Here is a 23938-nt window from a genome sequence, read left to right on the forward strand (position 1 = left end):
GTGTGTGCTCAGTTCAAGCAGTACCAATAATTGCAAAGTGTAGGACAGAACACGATAACATTCCTAAATCAATTTAGAAAAAAGAGAAACATGAAATGGACACAAAGACAACAGGAACATCAAAATACGCTAAGGGAAACCGGAGATAAGAATTTTAGAGGCAAAACATACCCAGAAAAGTAAAGCACTTTGGAAAAACAAGTTTGTGGGGGACCAGGACCTAGGTGCAGTTTCAGGGAGACAGTAATGGAGCAGAGGTTGTTTCAACAAGCGGGCTGCCCCCGTCAAAGGTTTTACCTTCTGTCTTAGTCTCTGACTGCTGGTAAAAGCTTCTTTTGGTCAGTTATAAAGCCCTTAGCGCCTCAGGGCAGGCTTCTGGGCACCTGGACTTGCTCGAGCCATGTCGCTTGCAGGTCTAGCCACTATTAATTAACTGGCCCTTCTCAGAGTCAGGAGTCCTTCTGTTTTTATGTACCTGAAGCAGATAAACAGGAAGTCACCCACCTGAGCCCTGGAGAGCAGTTCCAGCCCCAGAGTGCCAGCAAGAATCAGGAGTCCTGGGGTCTTTACGTCCTTGCGTGAGTCTTCCTCTTACGCCAGAAGTCAGGATTCTCCATCCAGCTGGGCCTTCATCTTAAGATGGAGTCTTCCAAGGTCTAGGGATGTTCTACGAAGGTGGTGGCTGAGGTGCCAAGTTTATCCTGCGAACAAGCCTGTGACTGGAGAAAATCTACCACCCAGTCATAACAATTTCCTTGCCCCACCTCATTTTGCAGCACCCCCTCTTCGCCCTGCTGTAAAATTACTCAGGATCCTGGATATCCTATGTGTAACATAAGTTTACTTCCAACGAGTTAATTGGACTAACACACCAGATACCACTGATTTGTGGGGTACAGCCCACAACTTAAACCAATGTCTGTGATGACCGTGCAGTGAAGTGGTCACCGTAGAGCTTAAGGTGCATTTACCTATAGTTTGGTGTTTTATTGTTGTCTGAAGACCGAACAAGAATGGATAGCTGTGTTTGTGATTATTTTGTATTAATTCAGCAACATGGACAACACACCCAGATCAATATATATGATGCCCCTTGATGTGACTAGGCTTGTGAAGGTTCCGCCTGGGTTAATGCATAACCAGGGGCATAGCTTGGTCAGAAGGTTGGAGGGGTGTGAGTTTCAGAATTTGCAACAATCACATTGTCATATAGGGGCTCATTCCGACTGACCGCCGGGGATGTGGGAGCACCGCCAACAGGCTGGCGGTGCCCCGCAGGGCATTCTGACCGCGGCGGTTTGGCCGCGGTCAAACCAGGAAAACCGGCGGTCTCCCGCCGGTTTTCCGCTGCCCTGGGAATCCCCCATGGGGGATCCGACCCCCTCACCGCCATCCTGTTCCTGGCGGTTCCGACCGCCAGGAACAGGATGGCGGTGAGGGGTGTCGTGGGGCCCCTGGGGGCCCCTGCAGTGCCCATGCCTATGGCATGGGCACTGCAGGGGCCCCCGTAAGAGGGCCCCACTTTGAATTCCAGTGTCTGCTCAGCAGACACTGGAATTCGCGACGGGTGCAACTGCACCCGTCGCACCTTCCCACTCCGCCGGCTCCATTCGGAGCCGGCTTCCTCGTGGGAAGGGGTTTCCCGCTGGGCTGGCGGGCGGCCTGCTGGCGGTCGCCCGCCAGCCCAGCGGGAAAGCCAGAATGGCCTCCGCGGTCTTTCGACCGCGGAGCGGCCATATGGCGGTTCCCTCCAGGCGGGCGGCTCCCGCCGCCCGCCGGGGTCTGAATGACCCCCATAGTGTTAAAATACATTTAGCATGAGAGGGGTGTAAGGGGCAGTGGAAAAGGTAGAGGAATGCAGATTGGTCCTAAGTGAGAGAAACCACAACAATTTGTAAAATAAACATTTGTGAAGACTTTCAGAACAGGGAGAGGGAGAGAGTGTGTGTGTTTTTCTGTGTGCATGTAAGTATTCCAGGCGAAATCAAACAGACACCTTACCATACCCGACTAAAAGCACCTGTACCCAACTATTTACCAGAGAATACATTTATTACAGGGGCTGTAACACCCCAAACACCCCCTGAAGCTACACCCCTGTGCATGACCACTTTTGATGGAAGCCTAAACTTGTCTCTGAGTCAGCTCAGGGTGTTTTAATATTGACTGTGTGCAGTTTTGTGCCTGGGTGGATGAACCACAGGACTTTGCCAACAATGACGGTTGTACATTACACAACGGGTAATGTTGCCTTGTGCTCTTGATGAGCATCATGTTGGTATTTAGTGCATGAAAGTTTAATATTATGTGTCTCATGTGTTCTGATGGATCTGAAGGTCTCCTCTTTATTTCCAAGGTGGTCATTGTATGAGGGTCTCCAAGAAGGTCTTGTAATGTCATCTGTATAGGGTTGGACCTATATTGCTTGTGTGAGAGGACTCTGGGTTGTTGCTGTTTGAAGACATTCTGTTGATGTGGGACTATTTCGTTACCTTTGTTGTTGTGTTGTGTGCAGGAGACGATGAAGCTGATGGAGATCCTGCATTCGATGTTGTATTCTGCTTCTCACTGTAGATGCAGAGATGTGGTATGAGTGCAGCATTTCATGTTGTGTGGTTTTAACATGCTAGTGATGTTTATTGCTGCTGGAGAGGAGGAGGTTGCTGCCTGTAAAGCATATGGATGGGTGTTGATGATTCATCATTCTACTCTTGTGCTGCTGGTATTGAGGTACAGAGTTTTGGGGTTCATGTGTGCTCTTGTGGGCAGCCTTATGCTTAAAGTTATTTGAGAGCAGCATTTGCCATTTGAAAGGTCGTGGGTACCACATTGGCTGAGGGAATGCATGGGACCAATGCCCCCAAAGAGTGCAATTGTAAAATGTTGATATCCAGAACTTGGCACAGAAGAGAATCAGGGATTATCCACTTGGATGCATTACATTATATTCATGTGAGCATTACATTACATTCACACATGTTAATGCCTCGGTTCAGTGCAGGTCGGGGGAACATTCAAGCACTGACTGGAGCAGATTGACTGCGCCTTTGGAAGGATCCTCCCCGCCCCTCCGAAGGATTGAGAACTAATACAGTGACGGCAAGAAACCACAAGGCCACAAGTCTAAGGAAATGAGGATGGTGAGGATGGTGCAGGGGTGGAACAACATACCTGAGAGAGGGCACACATCGATGGTGCCTTTGACGACACAATTGGGTAACTGTGGAGCAGAGATGAGGTCTGAGGTAGAAGTCAAAATGGACACATGGCCCTGACCATTGCTAATGAATAATTATCTTTCCATTTCTCAGTATCTCGGAGTCAGGCAGTTGGAGGTTTAAGTGTTTTGTCTGCCCTTTCTGGTAGACTGAAGAAGAATATCAAGGTTACTGCTGGCAAAGAGCACAAGAGTCATTCTTTAACTCATACCAATAATTATGTCTGGCTACAGACAGCTTCAGCTGTTGGTCAGACAAGCATCTTGTTATTAATCCTTAAAAATACACATACAATGGGCTTCAGAGGAGGTTTAATTTATCACCGCATAATATTGGCTTTTTGGTATACCATTGTGCCTCGTATGCAGTGCTTCCATTACAATGCACGAGGGACTATTTTACATTTCAAAACTACAATGAATCATCACATTTCCTGTAACATTCAATCCCTTGATCACCAATGGATTTTTATAATAAATTACATGTTTTTTTCAATGCAGTGAATGAAACAGAGGCATTTTTAGGGTCGAGCCTGCGTTGCATGCTCTCGCGCAAGCATATCGCAGCGAGACGCTTTAGTTTTTGAAAAGGGCTCGGAGCCCTGTCGACATCACGTCAGTGTTTTTCATTGGTTCGTGGGCTTTCCTAATAAAATCTGCTTGCTTTCATTAGTCGAAGGCATGCATACGTCATGCCTTTTCCGGTGGCTAGCCCTCTTCGAGCGCATCGACCAAGTACAGAAAACATGCGAGGCTCGCTGTTTTCTGTCCGGCTCGTGGACTACTTTTTCTTTAATTTACTAGCGCGATTTCGCTTGGCAGAAGTCGAGCGCTTTACATAGTTAATTGCACTTTTTCGGGTTACGTACATAAATGCACTTTTGCCGATAGCTGAAAAGTCGGGTTAGGAGTTTACAACGCTATCAGCTCTAACATGAGCAAACGCGAGACCCGTTGCATTGTAAATGCTTGTTTAAATATGCTGCTCGGAACCAAATACGAGACTAGCCTTAAATTGGCACTCTAACTGTTCTCTGTGAGTTTACATATCGAAACAGCCCGACACTCACATGACCATCCCAACTTCTGTGAGATCTAGGCTCCTTCTCCATCCGTCCTCCTTGCAGTAAAAATTATAAAAAGACTCTGGGCCTGATTACGACCTTGGCAGAGGGGATAACTCCGTCCCAAATGTGACGGATATCCCGCCCGCCTTATTACAAGTTCCTTTACATCCTATGGAACTTGTGAGACAGCGGACGGGATAAGCGTCACATTTGGGACGGAGTAATCCCCTCCACCAAGGCCGTAATCAGGCCCTATATATTGCCAATGCATAATCTTTTGAGATCTTGACAGTGCAGTGCCTCACTGATACCACCATCATTGCCAAAACCGCCATTACTATCGCCACCCCTACTACCATTACTATCCACATCATTACGACTACCACCTTTACCACCAAAGCCATTACTACCACCGATATCACCAGCATCACTGTTACCACCAGCATTACTATTACCACCTGCTTTACCACCACCATCTTTATAAGTGAGGGAGGTTTTATGGATTTAAATCAACATGTGCATTAATATAAGTTGCTCTACACTTTGATCCACATGTTTATACTAACACAGAGCTATTGGCATTGAAACAACATCATTACAGTGCATTAAAGGGTGTTTTTTGGCTTAAGCTAGTTAGGCCTCGAATCCATCTTGTTTATATATAGATGCTGCATCATGATGTTCATTCTGTCTTTATATTTTTCGACTGGCGCTGCATGCAGCAAGATGCAGATTGTGTATTTCTGAATGGCACTGTTCTCCAAGAGCCCAGGAGAGGAAGCCCTTCTGCTACAATAACCAAGGCCCTTCCTGCCTCTACACTGTACTGCATTCATTCAACTTTCCCTGTTGTTTATGTAACTAGTTTGTTCTAACACTTCAGGATGATATTAGGTTGGAAGGGGAGAATCAGTATTCATGTAGTGGGTTAGCGCTACGGTGAGGGGGGGTTGGGAGACATTTTAAAATGTTTTTGACTTACATTTCATAGCCTCCATGTCAAATTACTTCTCTGTAATTTAATGGTGTAAGTTTGCTGCTGTGTCCGCATTTCTCTATTTTCTGAATTGCACTTTTTTTTTTTATTTCAGTAACTTTTTACTGTCTATATTGCATCTTTTTAAATTTTGCAATAAAGCGTTATGATTTTCTAATTTCCGATCTCATACTCTGCTTTTAGTCAGTCCTTTCTTATTGACTATTTTATGAAATGCTGTTTTAAATCTTTTCTCCAGGGACACATTACCTCATAGACTTTAAGGTTAATATTGTCCGGGACACAAACAATCTTTGGGTGTACCATCATAATGCTGATTTTTCAGGGCCCTGCACACCCACATTACCATCACTTCCACAAAGTTTTTATGTGTAACAGCAATGTGTTTTTCACAGTGTTGTGTATGTGTCCTAGAGAAATTGTGCTGTAGGCTTGTGTGTGAGAGAAAATATGTGTGTGCTATCAGAAATAAAACAAACATTTCTAAGTCAGTAGGTTTGACTTTACTGTTGTGAACTCATAGAAACAGAATTTCTCCAAGACTGTAATTGTATGCACAACCGCGGTAAAACGTGACATGTTGGTTTTGCCAATGCTTGTTCCTCTTGAATTGATTTTGGTCAGATGCCACACAGTCACTTTCTCTGGTATGATTTCTTTGTCCTTTGACTGAAAGAGCAATATCTGACCTAAATTCCCGTTAGGTCGTCTACAGTGGTGACATCAACATGCAATTTAGTGACTTATGGCCAGATGTAGTAAGCGTTTTGCATGGCGCAAACTGCGAAAATCGCAGTTTGCGCCATGCAAAAGGCGCATCGCGATGCACATTCCCATTTTGCGAGTCGGTACCGACTCACAAAATGGGAATGCGACTCGCAAATAGGAAGGGATGTTCCCTTCCTATTTGCGACTCGCACCGCGATGCCGAATTGCTTTGTGACCGCGAACGCGGTCGCAAAGCATTTCGCAGTTACCACCAGTGTCACACTGGTGGTAACCCATTCGCAAAAGGGAAGGGGTCCCCATGGGACCCCTTCCCCTTTGTGAATGTCACCATTAATGTTTTTTCAGAGCAGGCAGTGGTCCAATGGACCACTGCCTACTCTGAAAAACCGAAACCAAATGGTTTCGTTATTTTTTTGTATTGCAACTCGTTTTCCTTTAAGGAAAACGGGCTGCAATACAAAAAAAATATACTTTATTTAAAAAGCAGTCACAGACATGGAGGGCTGCTGTCTCCAGCAGGCCACCATCCCTGTGAGTGCAAGGAATCTCAATGGGGTCGCAAAATGCGACCCACCTCATTAATATTAATGAGGTGGGTCTTTGCGACCCCATTGAGATTCGCAGATGGTGTCTGAGACACCGTCTGCATCCGATTTTGCGAATCGGAAATTGCGAGTCGCACCGACTCGCAATTTCTGATTCGCAAAATCGGAGTTTACTACATCTGGCCCTTAGACACCAGAAAATTCCTGACCTCTTTTAGTCAGAAAGTGTTGGCAGACAGGCATTGATTGCTATTAGGCTGGTGATTGCCTGCCAGTGGGATTGGCAATGTCAGTGCAAGGCTGGCAGTGAGGATCAGCCAGGTTGGTGGTACTGAGGTGAGGCTCCGGGGGCACTGCACCATCTAGAACACGGATGAAGTGATCACGACATTCCTGCTTACTAAACCCCCCCATCCTAATACTGGGCATGCAGGGTGGTTTTGGTGGCAGGGATGTGCCTTCAACTTACCCAAGTTATGTGCGATTCAAGGGTAAATGATGGGTCCACTGACCGGTGTCTATTTGTGAATGGATTCTTTTCTAAGGTCCAAGATCCTGTTCCACCCACATTCAGCCAGACTGTGATCAATAGAGCAGCCAAGAACATGATTTGTCAATATTCAGTCAAAGTGTTAGCTTAGTTGCATACTCTCAAGATAGGAGACTGGGCGTATCTGCTTTAATTTGTACATCCTTTTACTTACAGTAAAATTGCAAGTTGTCGTTGCAGATCTGGGAATGGCGGCTGTGCGTATGAATGGATGTATGTATGTGGTATTTATATAGCGCTTCGCTAGCCAAAAAGGTAGCGCAGCACTGGGTCATAATCAGATATGTATATATATCTAAGATGATAAGGCCAGTCCATTATAGGGAACACATCATATACATAGTTTATTCATTCTAAAAGATGAAGTGAGATAAGTATGTATTGCATTTTATCAAATTCATGACCATTCCTTCCAGCAGGGCTTCCCAAACTGTGGGTCGGGACGCACTGGTGGGTCTCAGGTCACTTTTTGGTGAGTCAGGAAAGTGAAAACAATAAATAAAGATGCCTTTAAATTCTGCATGTATGTTGTCACATTTGCTGCGCTTGAAGTCAGAGGTGAAATGTCAGACTGTGTCTTCTGCTGCTTATGATGTGTAGCTTGGACTGGTGTTGACAATCTCCACTCTCCAGCCAGAGAAAGAAAAGTAAAGTGAATTATGTGCTGGGGTACATGAAGCGTGAAAGGAAAGGCTGTCGGATGTCATTTTTTTCATAACACACATCAAAACATAAGCACCTGTGAATGAACTGTACACATTCATCAGTTACGAAAGTAAAAATGAAATACTTTTTGTGTATTTCTGAAGTGTGGTGGAAACAAAGATTTTAATAGGATCAGAGCAAATCAATACATTTTACTTGGTGAAGCACCAATAATAAATATTCACTGAAACCCGACTTCCACACATTATGGTTTATGCATGTATCTATTTTTTAGTTATTTTATTTTTTTATGCATAAGTAAGACTCTGTCTGTTCAAATTTAGTGACCATTTTAATGAAAAATGTGCTGCCTGTAAATGACACTGGGCTGCCACGCCATGCTTTAGTTACATTAAAAATTCGGCCGCCTCATGTCCATTAATGGTAGGTGGGTCCCAAGAGTTTGTTATTCTACAAAGTTTGGGAAACACTGCATTAAAGGGGGATATGTTCACTTGGCGCTGAGCCCAAGCGCTGTGATCTGCAGTGGGGTCCCTTTTCATGGCTCCTTGTTCCATAAATGTGAAAGTTCATGCGGGGCTTGCCCCCCTCTGCCCCCACAGCCCGTCTTCTCTCGCCCCTTCAGCGCTTGCACTCTGAGTAGAAAGTCTGAACGAGGGTCTTCAGTGCCTGCCGTGTTTTTGCTTTTTAATGCGGTTTGACGTTAGCTGTTCGCATTGGTTATGCCTGGGAGGAGATGGGAGCACCTCGCTGGGGAGTTCAAAGGCTGCCCGCTGCGCGCCTGCTCCCCTAGAGTGCGCGGAGGAGGCGCCTGTGCACGCACGCTACGTCACCACTCCAGTCATCTCCCCAAACTGCTTCATGAAGCCATCCTCTTTACATGCACCTTCCTGGAGTACCTCAGACTAGGGGCCACCTCAACCGTGACCCACTGTTAAGAAGGTGTGAGGCTTCCTACGAAGCCAGTTTTACAACTGTCGGCATCAGTCACAAGCTTTGGTAAAGCCAATAGGTCTGTCTTTTTTTTTTTATCAGTGAAAGTACTGATAATAGTAACTGATGGCCACGTTTATGTAGGATTATTTTGTGAGTACGTCACTGAAGGCAGGGATTATGTGAGTGGATATGGATTATTGTCAAGCCACTAGAATTATATGATTTTGCAGCCTCAGCATTTTCCTACATAAAGGCCGCATTTTCCATATAATCCACTGTCTGCTGTATAATCTGCAGGTTTTAACGAAAAAAATATTTACAGCACAAAACGCGGCTAACAAGTGGTGTCACGCATTCCTGCACAGTGGAAACCACTTTGCAAATGTAACTATCCAACTTGCAGTTGCTTATTGCTGTATGTTGTTAAACTACTACTAATGCATGCTTGGAAGGATGAATGGGTGTGTAACTGGGTACAAGGATTGACGTGTGCAGTGATAGGAGGAGGAGAAGGGCGCCTTCTGCTACCAATAAGATTGAGGCACCCTTAAACATCCTAACATCGGCTATCCATGCGCTCATTCATCATGAAATTCCCTCTCACATCATTTCCACTAGTTGTGTAACTTAGACCCTGATCACAGGTGCATTTCTGGCCTACAAAGGAAGCTGGTCATAAGCAGGGTGTTGTTTTTTCAGCAATGGTCTCCTTTGTGTCTTACAAATACAAAACACTCTGTTGGGGTCAGGGCTGTCACACAGTAGGTCACAAATATTTGTTCTGCCATAAATTTGCATTTATGGCTGGAAATATCTAAATCCAGAGATTGATCTCCCTGCAATCATTCCCTACCGAGTTCTTACAGGAAATCATCAGCAGATGCCCCACTGATTACCTCAATGACCCCAACTCCTCAACATCACTCAATCTGCTTTCAGATCCACCCACAGCACGGACACTGCCCTCATTGCCGCCATGAATGATATCCGCATGACTCTGGACAGAGGAGACATAGAGGCCTTTATCCTCCTCATTCCCACAATGTTTGACACAATCGCCCACCCATCCTCATCCAGTGCCTACACAACATCAGAATCCAAGAACACGCACTTTAATGGATCTGCTCCTTCCTGACTAGAATGACCCAGTCAATATGCCTGGCACCGTAGAACTCGGATGCCACAACCTCATCTGCAGAGTTCCAAAAGGATCTTTCCTGAGCTCAACCCTCTTAAGCACATTCATGATTACTCTAGCTAGCATCATCCATTAGTGCAACATCAATTCCTTTCATATGCCAACGACACGCAACACATTCTCTCTCTTATGCCCAGTTCCCAGATCAAGTTCAATGCCTTCATGACCGAAATCACCCACTGGATGAAGACCAACCGTCAGAAGCTGAATGCCAACAAGACCGAAATTGTGATCTTCAGAAAGAGCAATTGACTGTGGGACTCCTCCTGGTGACCAACAGTGCTAGGAGTGACACCCAACTCCACCACCCGCACAAAGAACCTATGGATCGTCATCAACAGTAAATTCAACATGACTGCCAAAGTCAAGGCCATCTCCAGCTCACGGTTCCAGACCCTGAAGATGCTGAGGAAGATTTTCAAATAGATCCCAATCATCACCCGGAAAACTGTCACGCATGCCCTAGTCACAAGCAAGCTGGACTACGGGAACACCCTCTATGCTGGGATCAACAAAAAACTTGCCAGAAGGCTGGAGACCACTCACAACTCTGCAGTCAGCATCATTCTCAGCCTCCCACACCGCACTCACATCACACCGCGCCATAAGGAGCTCCACTGACTCCTCAGTCACAAACAAGCATGATTCAAACTCCTCACCTACGTTTTTTTGGCCTAACATAAGAACGGCCCAGCACACCTCAACTGTTGCATATTTTTTACAAACTTTCCAGATATCTCTGCTCATCCGGCATTCTACTTGCCCACAATCCATGCATACAAAAAACACATCTGGCTGTAAGTCTCTCCTACATCGCTCCTAAAGAGTGAAACAACCTTTCACTACACATAAGAGCCTCCGCTTCACTTCTTGAATTCTGCAAAAATATGAAGACCTGGCTTTTCGAGTCGTCCCACTAGGCCCTTGGTTTGACTCGACTCACACCTGCTCAGCACCCCATACCTGCCGGGTCATAGTGCATGCCACAAATCCACATAACATAACTTTTAATGCCTAACAGCAACTAACAAAAAGATAACTGACAGGCGAAAATGGATTTACTACTGCAGATTTCGCCAAGAAAAGTGACTAAAAATCTGTAGTATAAATCTCACGATAGGGGTGGGGCGGGTTCATTACAAGTGGCGGTTTCCTTTGTGGGTTTGTGAACATCTACCAACGTACATTTGTGGAAATTCATAAACTCCTCACTGACCTGTTTCAACTTTGAAAATGGACAGGAAGGAAAATGATTCACCCTCAGATCTGATGAGGGAGTAAGGAAGTAGGGGATGAGCATAGGACAACAGGAGCCCGAAGTAGAGCTTACATAACTTCCCTAGTAGTACAGCGCTTGAACTGCTTACCAGGTGTGCATCTTACAATGTTTGTGAATTGTAAAAAAAACATAAAAATAGATTCAAAGAGAAATGCAAATTGCCACCAGTATGTTTTTTTGCGAATAGGGACAAGTGTTGTGCCGCACACATGGTTGCTTGGCGCGCTCATACCTCTAGATGAGTAGAAGCCACAGGGCTTCAAACACTACTCTTGCATGCTGACCCTGCACTGATGTCCTAGAAGATTTCTAGTCGCAGTGCAGGTTGTTGTCAGCAGAGGGAAAGTGTGCAAAGGAAGATACCTACCTGATGGTCTGTATGTGCCTTCTACTAAGGTTTGGGAAGGAAGGACACTGAAAGAGCATCTCAGGCTGAGCTGTGAAGTTAAAGGGCGGAGCTACTAGGAAGGAATTAAAGGAAGGACTAATGTGGAGTTGTACTGTAGAAAGTGAAGAAGGACTACTGAGGGCATAATGTGAATTTGCAGGCTAGATGATTCTCCATACTCACATACATGAATTTTGTAATCGCGTAAATACTGCATTTCTTTATTTTATTGTGATGTTTAACGTCCGCAATACTTTGCCTTCTAGGTTGTCTTTGCGGATCGAGCCTGGAAACAGTTCTCCTCGGCTGGTGTCATCTAAGGAGGACCTGGCAGGTATGACCTTAACATTCTTGAGCCCATGTGTGATTTAGCAGGACTTGTAGTACGAACAACCCCATTTAAAGTTCCTATAGATTTACACTCATCATATTACTGTACATTTATCACATTCAATTTAGAGTGATAAATTATGAATGTATTTGAAAAGTGGTAATGGCACAATCACTACACAGTGAAAATCAATGTATTTACAGACGATGGCTACTGCACACAAAACAACAGGAAAAACCAGTGAAAGCCACATTTCCACAAGTTATTCCTCATTTCGGAGAACAAAAAGCTACTCTGCTCTATGTAATACTGAGGATTCCGCCTGTGTTAATGTATTCATGGCATCCATGCTGTTACCAGGGATCCCGCTGATACCTATACAGAAGGACCATAGCGCAGCATCAGCTGAGAAAGGCAACTCTTGTATCTAGTGAGCAGTGAGACATGTCTACATTGTAGCATCCTCCAGTGAGCCAAGACTTCCAATCCATGTGTTGCTAAGGATTGATAATTCCATTGAGCTTCCATCATAATGGTCAGAAGATTAAAGTGGTCCCAGGTCCTTTCGCCTGATTGCTCGCTGTGAGGTAACTCACTACTCACACTGCACTGAGCACCAAACCTCCCATTCTCAAGGGCCTTGTCCTCATATTTGGGACACGACGGTACCCTGAAAAAATCGAAATGGTGGGAGTATCCCTAAATGTACTTCGAGGTTAATGTAGTATGGGTTGGTAATGTTGTCAAAATGAGCACATATTTAATTTCTCTGTGTGATAATTTCACTTCATGGAGTGAAGGTTCCTGGAAGGGATCTCACAGTTTGCAGGCCACGCGTGTCCACACTTTAGATGTCATCTGTGAGCGGTCACGTGAACTGGTGCTGATGCCGTACAGTCCTTCCTTGGTCTTCTTTACACAATGTGTGAGTCCAGTCATTACGTTGCTTATACTACACAATGACACTCGTCTGGTGGGCGTAAGCTTTCCACGCCCTGTGGTGGGCAGAACCGATCCACGCCTGGGCATCAGCCATGCTTCATGTATCCTGATTCTCCTGATATCCACATTTGCATTTCTAGACGGTTTTTGTTGCTCTTCCTGTCTAGGAGGCTGGTCAGGAGGGGGAAGTGTGGGAATTGTAGCCACGTGATACATGAATAAAACTAAGATTCTTGTCATGTCCATAAAGAGATGGTGAGATTGACATCAGGAAATACCTTTCACCCCGGTGATGGATGGGAGGAATTCCTGGCACTTTCCCCAGAAGGTCAAAGGTTAAGAATCCTTGATTACCTGTTGACAAACACTTGACCCTTGGGCACCGCTTGGTAACTGTGGCCAGGCCGCATTTCAGTAGATGCCGAAGCCCTTCTGTTGAAGGATGTCTTAAGGACAGGCATGTGTTTACCGGCCCTCAGTCCGTGGATGTGTCAAGGCGCGCTGTGGTGCCCGGGCCCTCTCACCCTTCCCTAGGCGCCAAGTGCGCATGTCATGGGCCCATGAGGGACACACTGACTGCCTACCATGTCTGCATGTAAATAGCTATGAATGGATCTAATTAACATTCCTGGTGGAAAATTAACTAAAGCCCTTTGTAAACTTTTCAAAAAGCTTAAAGAATCAACTCAAACCTTCGGTTCTGCACTGAGTCACAAAACCCAAGGGTAGTTTCACTGCTCTCATATATTTTGGGGTGCTGATATAGCACAGACATTCTCTTTAATATAAACATTTGGGCCCCATTCGGAAAATTAGAACTCAAGTGAATAAATTCATATTTCAATACATGTAAGTAGTGAATCCTTGTTTCCAGGTGTGCAATAATAACCTGGAACTAACCACTAGGCATCGTGAGCGTGTGCACACACCCAGGGGTTGTTTGCACCCTCCTTTACGCCCATTCGTGTCACTTGTATGCTTTGTCATAGGTTTAGACGCAGGGGGTCTGTGTGGTTAGCAGAGAAGCACATGTTACAACTTTCGGTTACTGCTCAGTTATTTTTTGTTATATTCTCAGTAACAACTTAATTAAATTAGCAGTGACTGATGACAAATGTGATATTCTCCTCTCTTGTGCACAAACTGATGACAAGGCCTATAAATCACAGAAAGAGGTATGCGCGTGTGGAAACGAAAGATGCAAACCAGTTGTTGCCAAGGTGTGCTTTATGCATGACGCCACCGCTGCTTCTCTACCACCAGCCTTCTGCTGGGGTCAAAGCAGTGCTTAATTTGTGCTTGTAGTTTCCGGTGCTGAGCACCGGCACATATTTTTGAGGGCCGGCGCTTATTCTTCTGCCTCAAGCATTTACTGCGAGCAAAAGACACAAGTGGGAAAGATGGAGGAAGAGAAAAACGAAAAAGCGTCACACTGGGAGAAAGCAGAAAGCTGCCAGAGTGAGCTAAAGCGGCAGGGAGTGGCTGTAAATGGATTGAAGAGGACGAGATGGTTTCAGGATTACCTGCCTCAGTATTCCGTGCTTGCACATTTAATTGCAGCAGCCGCAGGTTTAAGCACTGGGTCAAAGGGGAGCAAAAATTGAAGAAAATGCTGCTGAAATCTCTCAGTGCTACCCAGCACTAACTTAATTCCCTCTTACAAGCATCGATGCTCTATTTGCCCCAAAGCATCAATGATCCAGTTGGTAAACAGTAGCCACGAAGCAAACAACAGATGCACAGATTTTAACACAGTTAGAGCTAAAGCTTGCTTTGTAAATAGATGTTTCAGAAACTTGTGGTTAGACTCGTCACTGTTTTTGAGACGTGTTATAGGCCCATGAAAGCATTTCATTTACAGCCATGTTTACTAGCTGCCACCCACATTTTTAATACATTTAAAGGGGCTCCCTTTCTGTAAAGCGCAGAGCCTCTGAGGGCCTCTCAACCTTTAGACAGAGACACTCTTTAAAGCTCGGTTCCTGAGGCTCTTTCTTGGAAGCTTGAAGATAACTCACGTCAGGATCCCTTGAGAGAGGAAGGGAGTGTTTTTTTAGCTGATGGTTTCTACATATGTAACGCCCATCACTGCGAAGTTCTTTTCAACTAAATGTACCCCGAATGCACTTTCAATTTTTGCTTTTAGCTGATGGTTTTTAGATCACAGAAAGTTCTACCTCTAATCTCTTCATAAAAATAAAAAAAGAAACAGAAAAATGTACTTTACACTGGGGTAATCTAGCGTAGCTTCCAGCATTTCGCATTATGATTATTACGCCAGAGCGCAAGATTACGCCATGGTGTGTAAACAAGTTGTTGTTTGGCCAAGAGTCCACTCGCGGGAACACGGGAATAGAGCGAGCGCCTGCTCCTATCACTCGCGATCTGCGCTATTTTCTTATTCCGCAATATACCAAAAATGTCCACAAGGTCCCGGACCAGCATTCTACATAATTACACGCTTTTTTTTTCATTTTGTCTCATGTTATTTTCATAGCACTTTAAATGCCAGATGTATGTTTTTTTAAAACGTCTTTCCATATGTTCAGAACATTCGCTTACGACCAATGCGCGTCGGTGCATGTTACGCACGACACTGGACGCCGCCATACCTTAAGTTAATTTCTTTTACATTTGAGCTCTGAGTCTTGTTTTCTTCCGGTAGTAACTCCCTGTATTGCCACATCTGAAGGGAAGCTGTTCTTGGAAAAAGCTGACCAAGTCCCGAAGTCCTTTTAAGTTGCGTGAAGGTTCTTTTTATACATGTGGGGCCCCGGCATGCTTAGGGTCTTAGAGGACTTTAACAGAACTGAAGCGCCTCACTTTTCTTACCCGAACCAGGAGGATTAAAAAAATATATATATTGGAAAATTGGATGCGAGACGAAGGTGACCACATTTTAAGTATTAGGCACCAGGCTGAAAAATATGTTGCGATCTAAAAATAAAAAAGTTATATGTTATATTTTTGCAGAGACATTTTAAGGCGTGACCAATTGCCCAGGGCTCCCACCTTCTAAGGGTAAGGTGGGTGGGATGTCAAAATTCCGGGTATAATAACTGCTCCTCAAAAAGTTTATTTTTCTAATTTGAGAGCCGAACATGCGCACCAGAAACATGGGGCCATATTCACGTAGGGTTTGTGCCGGAGGGAAGTCACAGAAAGTGATGCAAAGCAGGGCAAACTCTTGAAGGGCTATGTCATCTTTTGCGCTGGAAAAGTTCCATTTTCTCACCACAAATAGCAGTTTGCACGGCCTTGCACCACTTTACGTTAAAGGGGAGTGACTTGGATGTAACTTGTGTTGACTAGCGCAGGCCCTCATAGCTTTACATACATGAAAGGGGTCATTATGACTTCGGTGGATGGAAAAGGCTTGTCCGTCGAAGTCCCAACGGGCAGGTTGCCGCTAGTGCGGCTGCCTTCCCGCGGGCCCCATTAAGAGTTTCCCGCTGGGTCAGCGGACGGAAACAGTGTTTCCGCCCACTGGCCCAGTGGGAAACGGCCTACATCATTGTCTCTGGCTCATACTCGAGCCGCCGGCAATGCTGTAGTGCGTAGGGTGCATCGCGATGGGGCTGGCCGGGGGGCCCCTGCACTGCCCATACCCATGCCAAGTGCATGGGCAATGCAGGCCCCCCCCGGGGCATCCTGCACCTCGTCTCTGCCAGCCATTACATGCTGGTGCTACCACCATGCAACTGCTGGCGGAGAGGGGGGTCGTAATCCCCAGCGCGGTGCAGCTTGCAGCACCACCCAGGTGGATTAGGACTGCCAGCACCACCAGCCCCTCCTGTGGAGGTAAACTGGCGGTGCTGGCGGTCTGACCGTTGGGCAACCACCACGGTCGTAATGTGGCAGCCAGACTGGTGTGGTGGTCGGACCGCCACATTGGCAGCGGTCTGACCACCACCGCTGCCCTGGTGGTCTTAAGACCTCCAGGGTCGTAATGACCCCCAAAGTCTGATCTACTAAGATGGCAGACCGAGCTTTGTTTAAAAAAATAAAGCCTCCTCAAAGCAGGCACGAACATCCAAACATTCCACACATTGAATGCATGCATCGGTGTACATCACACTAACAATGTGTGGAATGTTTAGGAATGTGTCTATGCGTGGTATTTTGTACTGGAGGGGTATGCTTCCAGTATAGAATCTATGCTAGTCAGCCCACGCAGACTTCTGCATCATAGTGCAAAGGCTGTGCGCGGTGCTAGTTAGTCATCACAGGGGGGAGGCGGAGGGAATGATCAGCGGCAGCCAATGTTAATACATACGCCTCCCCAAAGCTCTCGCCTGTTATGCCATGGAGCACCGCATCCTTGGATGCTGCCCTGCACTAAAAATAATTAATCCGCCCCTTGTGCCTGGCCAGCCCAGCCTTAACCCTCACACTCTCAGGCAGTGGGTGGCTTTTAAATTAACAAATAGTCTTTCAGCAACTTACCATCACTCCCTCTCTTGAGCTCTCTCTGTGCCTGGATGTGCCATCATCCTCTCTATCTCAGCTCTCCCTAGCTTGTCTGTTTGCCTCACCTCTCTGTACACAGCCCCTATACCTCTCTCTCCTCCTCTCTATATCGCTGTCTGTGCCGAGGTCTATATGTGCCTCTCGATACCTTCTCTGTCCTGCACATCCAGCTCATCCCCTTCTCGTCCCTCTTTACTCATCTCCCATCCATCTACTTCACTGCTCACACAACCTCATCTCTGTCTTTTCCTCACCTCTCTCCATTTCTCTAGTAACTTCCCTCTCTACCTTTCTGCAGCCCTTTCCCTACCTCCCGCTTTCCCGCCTCTACGTCTCATTTCTTCCCCTACCTCACTGCTTGGAGTGCTTTACTCTGCTGCCTCTCACGGCAGTTCCTTAATCCTATCTCCATCACACTCTACCTCTCTACAGCACCTTGAAACCCCATGGGTGATTAGCCATGCTCTATAAATCCTTCATTGATTGATTGATTGATCTACTGCACTCCAAAACCACACCTTCTCCTTCACTACCAGTATCTTCCTTTTCCTCCCTCTCTTTATCCTTCCTTCTTGCTACAGCACCTCTCTCCATTTACTTTACTTCTCCCTCCATCTTACATACCTCTTTACATCTTCTCTGTCCCCTTCTCCCTCTACTTCAGGTTCCTAGCTCTACTGTTCTCTATACGTCTCTGTCCATCTCATGAATCTTGCACGTCCCATTAACCTTACTCAGCAGCATCGCAGGTAACTGTCTCGCCGGAGAAGCGTCAGAGCAGAGAAGAGCGACAAGGCAGGGCAAGAACAAAACAGGAGAAAGTTATTCACTTGCAACCAGTGGAACGGTGATGATCCTCAGAGCAGCATTTGGATTTGCCGCAAAAACACCTGTGGTGACGGGATATTTTACGGATTCCAAATGTTTGGCAGCTAACGCTGCACATTCAAGCTCTATGTGTATATGTATTATTTTAATATTATGCACATATTGATTTAGGGAAGGTCTGGGAATCATAGAACAGTATGTGAACTTTTATCTATTGATCTCCAAACATACAGTGGCCAAGTGTGGTACCTTTTAAATGGCATTCGTGGGCCTTTCATGCGTCTTTGATAGTGTATGATGTTCCAAACTGTGAGGGAATTTGGATAACATGGGTATTGATCCTGCACTAGTGAACTTTCTACATGGCATCCATTTTGACTCCGTTAGCTTGGCACAGGGGGTCCGGCTGGGTTGCATTTTAACCCCCATTTTATATTTGTTGTATACCAATGGTTTGATGGGGGCACTTGTGGCAGAGGGGCAGGGTATGCCAGTGATCAGCTCAAGCCTGGTGCCCGTGCTGTTATATGCAAACAACGCAGTTATCCTGGCAGGGACCCCAATGGGCGTCAAAAAGCTTTCAAGGCCATTTTTGGGATTCATGGAGGACCTTAAGTTGGAGATTAATTTTTCTAAAACCTTTGTCATGGCCAGTGGCCGAACAAAATTGAAGTGCTCATTCTATTTTATGAATGGGAAAAAATCGACAAGGTCTCCAGTTTATTTTCCTATTTAGGGATCCTATTTGACTCCAGCCGTACCTGGGGGTCCCCGCCGCCTTGCTGTAAGTATCTTTTTGCTGGTGTTTTGGGCACACTTTTTTTCCTCTGGCATCAAAACTTGGGGCGGGGGGCAATAGTGCCACTTTGTAGAAATTTACAATCGCAAGTGTCTCCCACTCATCAATCAATTCAGGATTTATAAAGCACGGCTAATAACCCCATATGGTATCCAGGCGCTTCACCCTTGGTGATCTCTTGGTGCCAGGATTTGGGGTCACCGCAAGGTCATTTCCTTACAGGTAGATAAAAATCGCACCTGCTGCGGCATCCTGGGGCTCCCTCAGAGCTGCTCCAGCTTGCGGCTCATGAGGAGCTGGGCCTAGATTATGTGGAGGATTCGTGCCACATAATTACTATGGGTTTCTATCTGGCAAAGCTAGTTCACTAGACTAAATAAGGACATCATTACGGACTGACTTTCACGTGATCACGGCCATCTAATCCCTCGGCTTCAGTTTGTGAAGTCTGCTCTGATTAGTATTGGCAGACCTCCCTTTTTAACCCTTACAGTCAAACAACTAAGGTAAGTCCTGGGTCATTTCAAACTCTTTAATATCTAGACAAGCTGAGCGGGAGGAGGTTGAACTGATAAAACCTGCAGCAAATGATTCTTTGTTGATGCAGATTACCGTGTGTTTCCAGCCATATTTGGAATTTGTTGCCCATATAAGGGTGCATTTCCTATTAACAAGGTTTAGATTTGAGGTCCCTACTTCATTTGACCTTTTTTGTGCATTTTGTGTTTGCTTTTCTTAGAGATATCTCCTTCTTCTTTTGAGGAAGCAGGGGTTCACTAAATGCTGGCCAGCATTGCTGTTCTTACCTCTTCTTCCCTCAGTTGAAGTTTGTAAGCCTGTCAGGGCTTTTCTTAAAATATGCTGTTCGTTTTCAGAATAGCTTCTTCATTTGAAGCGGGTTTGCTGTTTCTATCTTTCGTGTTTTTGTAATTGATTTGATTGTATTGTCTGCATTTGGTCTAGTATCCTTGATAAGAGGTGGGTTTGTGGTTTGACCAAAAAAATGTGAACTAGAATTCTGTACTTCACACTAAGTGCCAACTTAACTCTATATATGCTTTCTGTTAGTGCATTCAGAAATGTCACAGAACAGCAAACACATAACCTTACAAGCAGCCAGGCCTATTGACTTTGCCAATCCGTGTGTTCCTGACAAACAAGGGTTCACATAATCAACCAGGGCCTTAGGTGGGGCAGGACCTGCACTTCACAGCACCTCAAGCAATAAAAGTTGACATTGAAAGAGGTTCCAACCAGGCCCCTTTCATATCCTTAACTTTACAAGAATAAAAAAAAACTGATTGTTTCTCATCATCAAATGTAGTAACTCTCAAGTTAATCCAAGCACGCCACGCAGCCCCATGTACATTGCACACGTTTTATTTCAAGTGTGACTATTCCTGAACAGTGTTTCTTTAGTCAGGTGTTGTGGTTTTGTTTCTCATGTAACAAAAACCTTGTGTAGCTCACGCTGTTACCTGAGTCACCTCTTGTTCCGGATGAGTTCAGAGTGAATGGAGTGTTCACGATGGGGCCTTGGACGCCAAGTCACAAAAATGCCAGGGTAGCAAAGCGGCAACACACGCCCCTTGACCTTTACTTGCACGCAGACACACATACTGTGTCTCCCGTGTAAACACACTCTCCCCCTAAGCACGCACACAACATACACTTAAAAGCTCTTTTTACTTATTTCAGTTTACAGGGAGGGTTCTATTCCAGCTATTTGTGCTCCTTTTATCACACTAATAATGAATATTTTAATATGTTTCACTACTGGTGTAGTTTAAAAAAATGACACAAAATAAGGAAAGTCGAGCCCCTACCAGCGTCTGTAAGGACGCTCTGCCCCTGTCTTCCTGGCACTGATTGTGCTGTATCTGAGGCCAGGGGTCACAAAGGCATCACCACAGGTTGCAAGGGGCAAGCCGGGGTCACAGCTGCAACCCCTAAATGACGTCCATGGAAAAAGCACGACTGTGAGCCCAGGAGTTGTGCCCGAAGTCAGTGTGAGATCCTCACGGTGCATGTTTCTCAGCCATAAACGTATTCCCACTTTCTGCTCATCCATTCCTTGGCCTCTCTGCATAGGGCACAGAAGAGAGCCATATACCTGCCAATTGTAACTGCAGTTCTAAGTTAAAGTCTGTAAAGTATCTTCTCAGTGGTAAACAATGTATGGTTTACAGGTGGGGAGGACGCGTGGGTGGAGGGGTGCCAAAGTGGGGCAGGTGGAAGGAAGTACACATAGAAGGAGGGAGAGAAAACCCAGCAATGTAAAGAGATGAGAGGAAGGGTGAGACATGCAAATGCAGGGACTTCCGAAAGAGACATGCAGGAGAAAAGGGGTGCAAGTGATTAATGCATAGAGACATTGCAGAGGAACGTGGTGGGACCTAGAGAATAGGAGTGACTGAGACATGTAGAAGGGCACTTTCCCTTCCATGAACCGTCAGCAATGTTTAATTCTCAATCTCATATTTCAGAATATTTCAGAATTGAACCATTTTCAATTCTAATGAATCATTGTGGCACACACGCCTTTGCACTTGTGCGTCCCAGTATTAATCTTTTCAGATCTCATACACAGTACCTCCTTCTCTGGATTCTCTTTCTATAACATAACGAAGGGCATTGCAGTACTTTAATGCATTTCAAGCTCTAGCCACTCACTGTACGTGAATTATTTTTTAACCCTTGAGCCAATAATCAAGGGGCCTCTTTAGTGCTGGTTTGGCCATTAACTGGGGTTTGCATCCAGATCAGCTTCACAAGATGTGCAAAATTACCACATTATTGAGGATTTACCCCATTCAGATATTGTTAGGAGAAACTTAGCAAAAGTTGCATGGAGAAAACAGTTTCAGAAGAGGGAAACCCTATTAAAAGTTGATTCACAAATACGTATGCAATCTACAGTAAAAGCACTGATGGAAGCCTTTTGTGTCTTAGTTCACAAAACCCTATTCAAAGCTATTGTGATCTACTACACAAACTCCAATGCAAAACCATTGTAAACTGCTGCAAAAACACTAATTGAAACCAATTGTAATCTCTTGCACAACCACTAATACGAAACATTTTATAAACTGGTGCACATAATTAATAATTTACCTCCAAAATTTAAAGAAAAAAACTTTAAGTGGCATTCCCTTTTATATGCAGATGACTTAACTTTGTTGGTTTAACTCCTATTGGCTTTTAAAAAAAACCATAATGTTTTATATGACTAAACTGTGAAAAACTTTCTCAAAATTATTGTGCAAAAAAGTAAAATTGTAGAGCTTGATGTAAGTAGGAAAACTGGCAGAGAGTGTTGGAAACTGGGGAAGAATACTATGAATTGTGAGAAAATGTATTAATATTTAGGTAGGATCTCCTGCCAAAAACTAGATTTAGAATCCCATATGGAAAATATAAGCGTAAAATCTATAAGTGATTGTGGAGTGATACATTCATTTTATAGAGTTGTTGGGAAAAGGCACTTTAAGCATCTTATCAAATATATGTGGGTGAGGCAACAAATGAACAGGGAGAGCGGAGCCAAGGGTGTGCGAGAAGAGACTTGAAAATGTTTCCCATGTAAGTCAAACAACAAATAGATAAAATATGACAAAGTCTCTTCAAATCCCAAAAAAGTGTATTTCTTTAACATATGGAAGCTTTGACATTAGTAGGTCACATTATAGCACTGCACTGTGAAGTGCTTATTAAAAGTGATCGTTTTTAAATATGAACTTAGAACCATTCCTGCCCCCGCCTCACCCTGGGAAGCAGTGCCATTTCTGAACTAAGAGGCAAGACAGTTGTCATGGGAACCTTGTACTTGGCCCAGATTCTTACAGCTAGAGTAACTTTAAAGTCTTTTAAATCAAGCACATGAGGAAAGTTGCTTTTAATATGCAATAATGAAACATGAGGATTGTTGAAATTACATTTTTGCCTAAGATCACATAGTTTGGTTAAGCAGCAATTAATCCAGGTTTTCTGCTTTCCCTTTGTACAATTTAGCCTCTAAAAGACAATCTATTGGTCTCTCCTTTTTAACTCAATGTAGGGTCCACGTTTAGTCTCCATTTTTTATTTCCCTCTTAGGTTGACATCTTTTTCTAATGGTGACTCTTTACATCTTTTTCCACTAAAGTGTCAAAGCGCTTCATATGCATTTATTCTCAGTAAGCATTGTTGTCCTGTAGTCTGGACATTTAGTCACAGGGTCGTACACTAAGAACACAATGCCATTGTTTTATTTTATTTCTGCACTCATTAGGAGACACCTCATTTTAGCTGCACAAACTAAAGAAGCTGTTCTGCGCCTCTGCCACAATACGATAAAGACAGTGTTTTATTATGTAAGCAGCCTCATGCTGAGATTATTGGGGAACCACTGCTAACTATGACTGAGTACCCTCTGCCTGAGCTAACTGCCATACCTTGGTCCGAGATGTCAAGAATCCGGTTAATATGTGGCTATCATCCTTGCAGGATGAAGTTCAGGGTCAGAAGGGCAGCCCTACAACTCTGATGTAAATTTATTGTAATCTGGTGCACAAACTCTTTTGGGACCTACTGTAATAAAATGTACAAACTCTGATGCAGACCCATTGTAATCTAGTTACCTATTGTAATCTAGCGCATAAATTCCAGTGTGACCTACTGCAACCAGATGTGTAAAAACTCTGATGTGTACCTGTTGTAATCTCATGCACAAACTCTAACGCGCATCCTTTTTAATTTGGTGCACAGGCCAATGCAAACCAATTCTAATCTGGTACACAAACTCTGATCTAGACCTATTGTAATCTGGTACACAAACTCCAATCCAAACCTAAATGTAATCTGATGCACAAACTCTGATGTAAACCTATTGTAATCTGGTGCATACATTTCAGTGCAAACCTATTGTAATCCGGTGCACAAACTCTGATGTAAATTTATTGTAACCTGGTGCACAAACTCTGATGTTACCTACTGTAATAAAATGCACAGACTCTGA

At 44.7% G+C, this 23938-nt stretch overlaps 1 protein-coding gene across 2 annotated transcripts in view; it reads left to right on the plus strand.

The window, feature by feature from the left end:
- RALGPS1 (Ral GEF with PH domain and SH3 binding motif 1) overlaps window positions 1-23938 on the plus strand; it is a 1336836-nt gene that overhangs the window by 1021162 nt on the left and 291736 nt on the right. For both annotated transcript variants that reach the window (XM_069241780.1, XM_069241778.1), the window contains exon 12: window positions 11839-11906. In XM_069241780.1, the coding sequence (XP_069097881.1) occupies window positions 11839-11906 (68 nt within the window). The remainder of the gene's footprint in view (window positions 1-11838; window positions 11907-23938) is intronic.

The sequence above is a fragment of the Pleurodeles waltl genome, chromosome 6, assembly GCF_031143425.1.
Source record: "Pleurodeles waltl isolate 20211129_DDA chromosome 6, aPleWal1.hap1.20221129, whole genome shotgun sequence".
In the NCBI taxonomy this organism is placed as follows: domain Eukaryota; kingdom Metazoa; phylum Chordata; class Amphibia; order Caudata; family Salamandridae; genus Pleurodeles; species Pleurodeles waltl.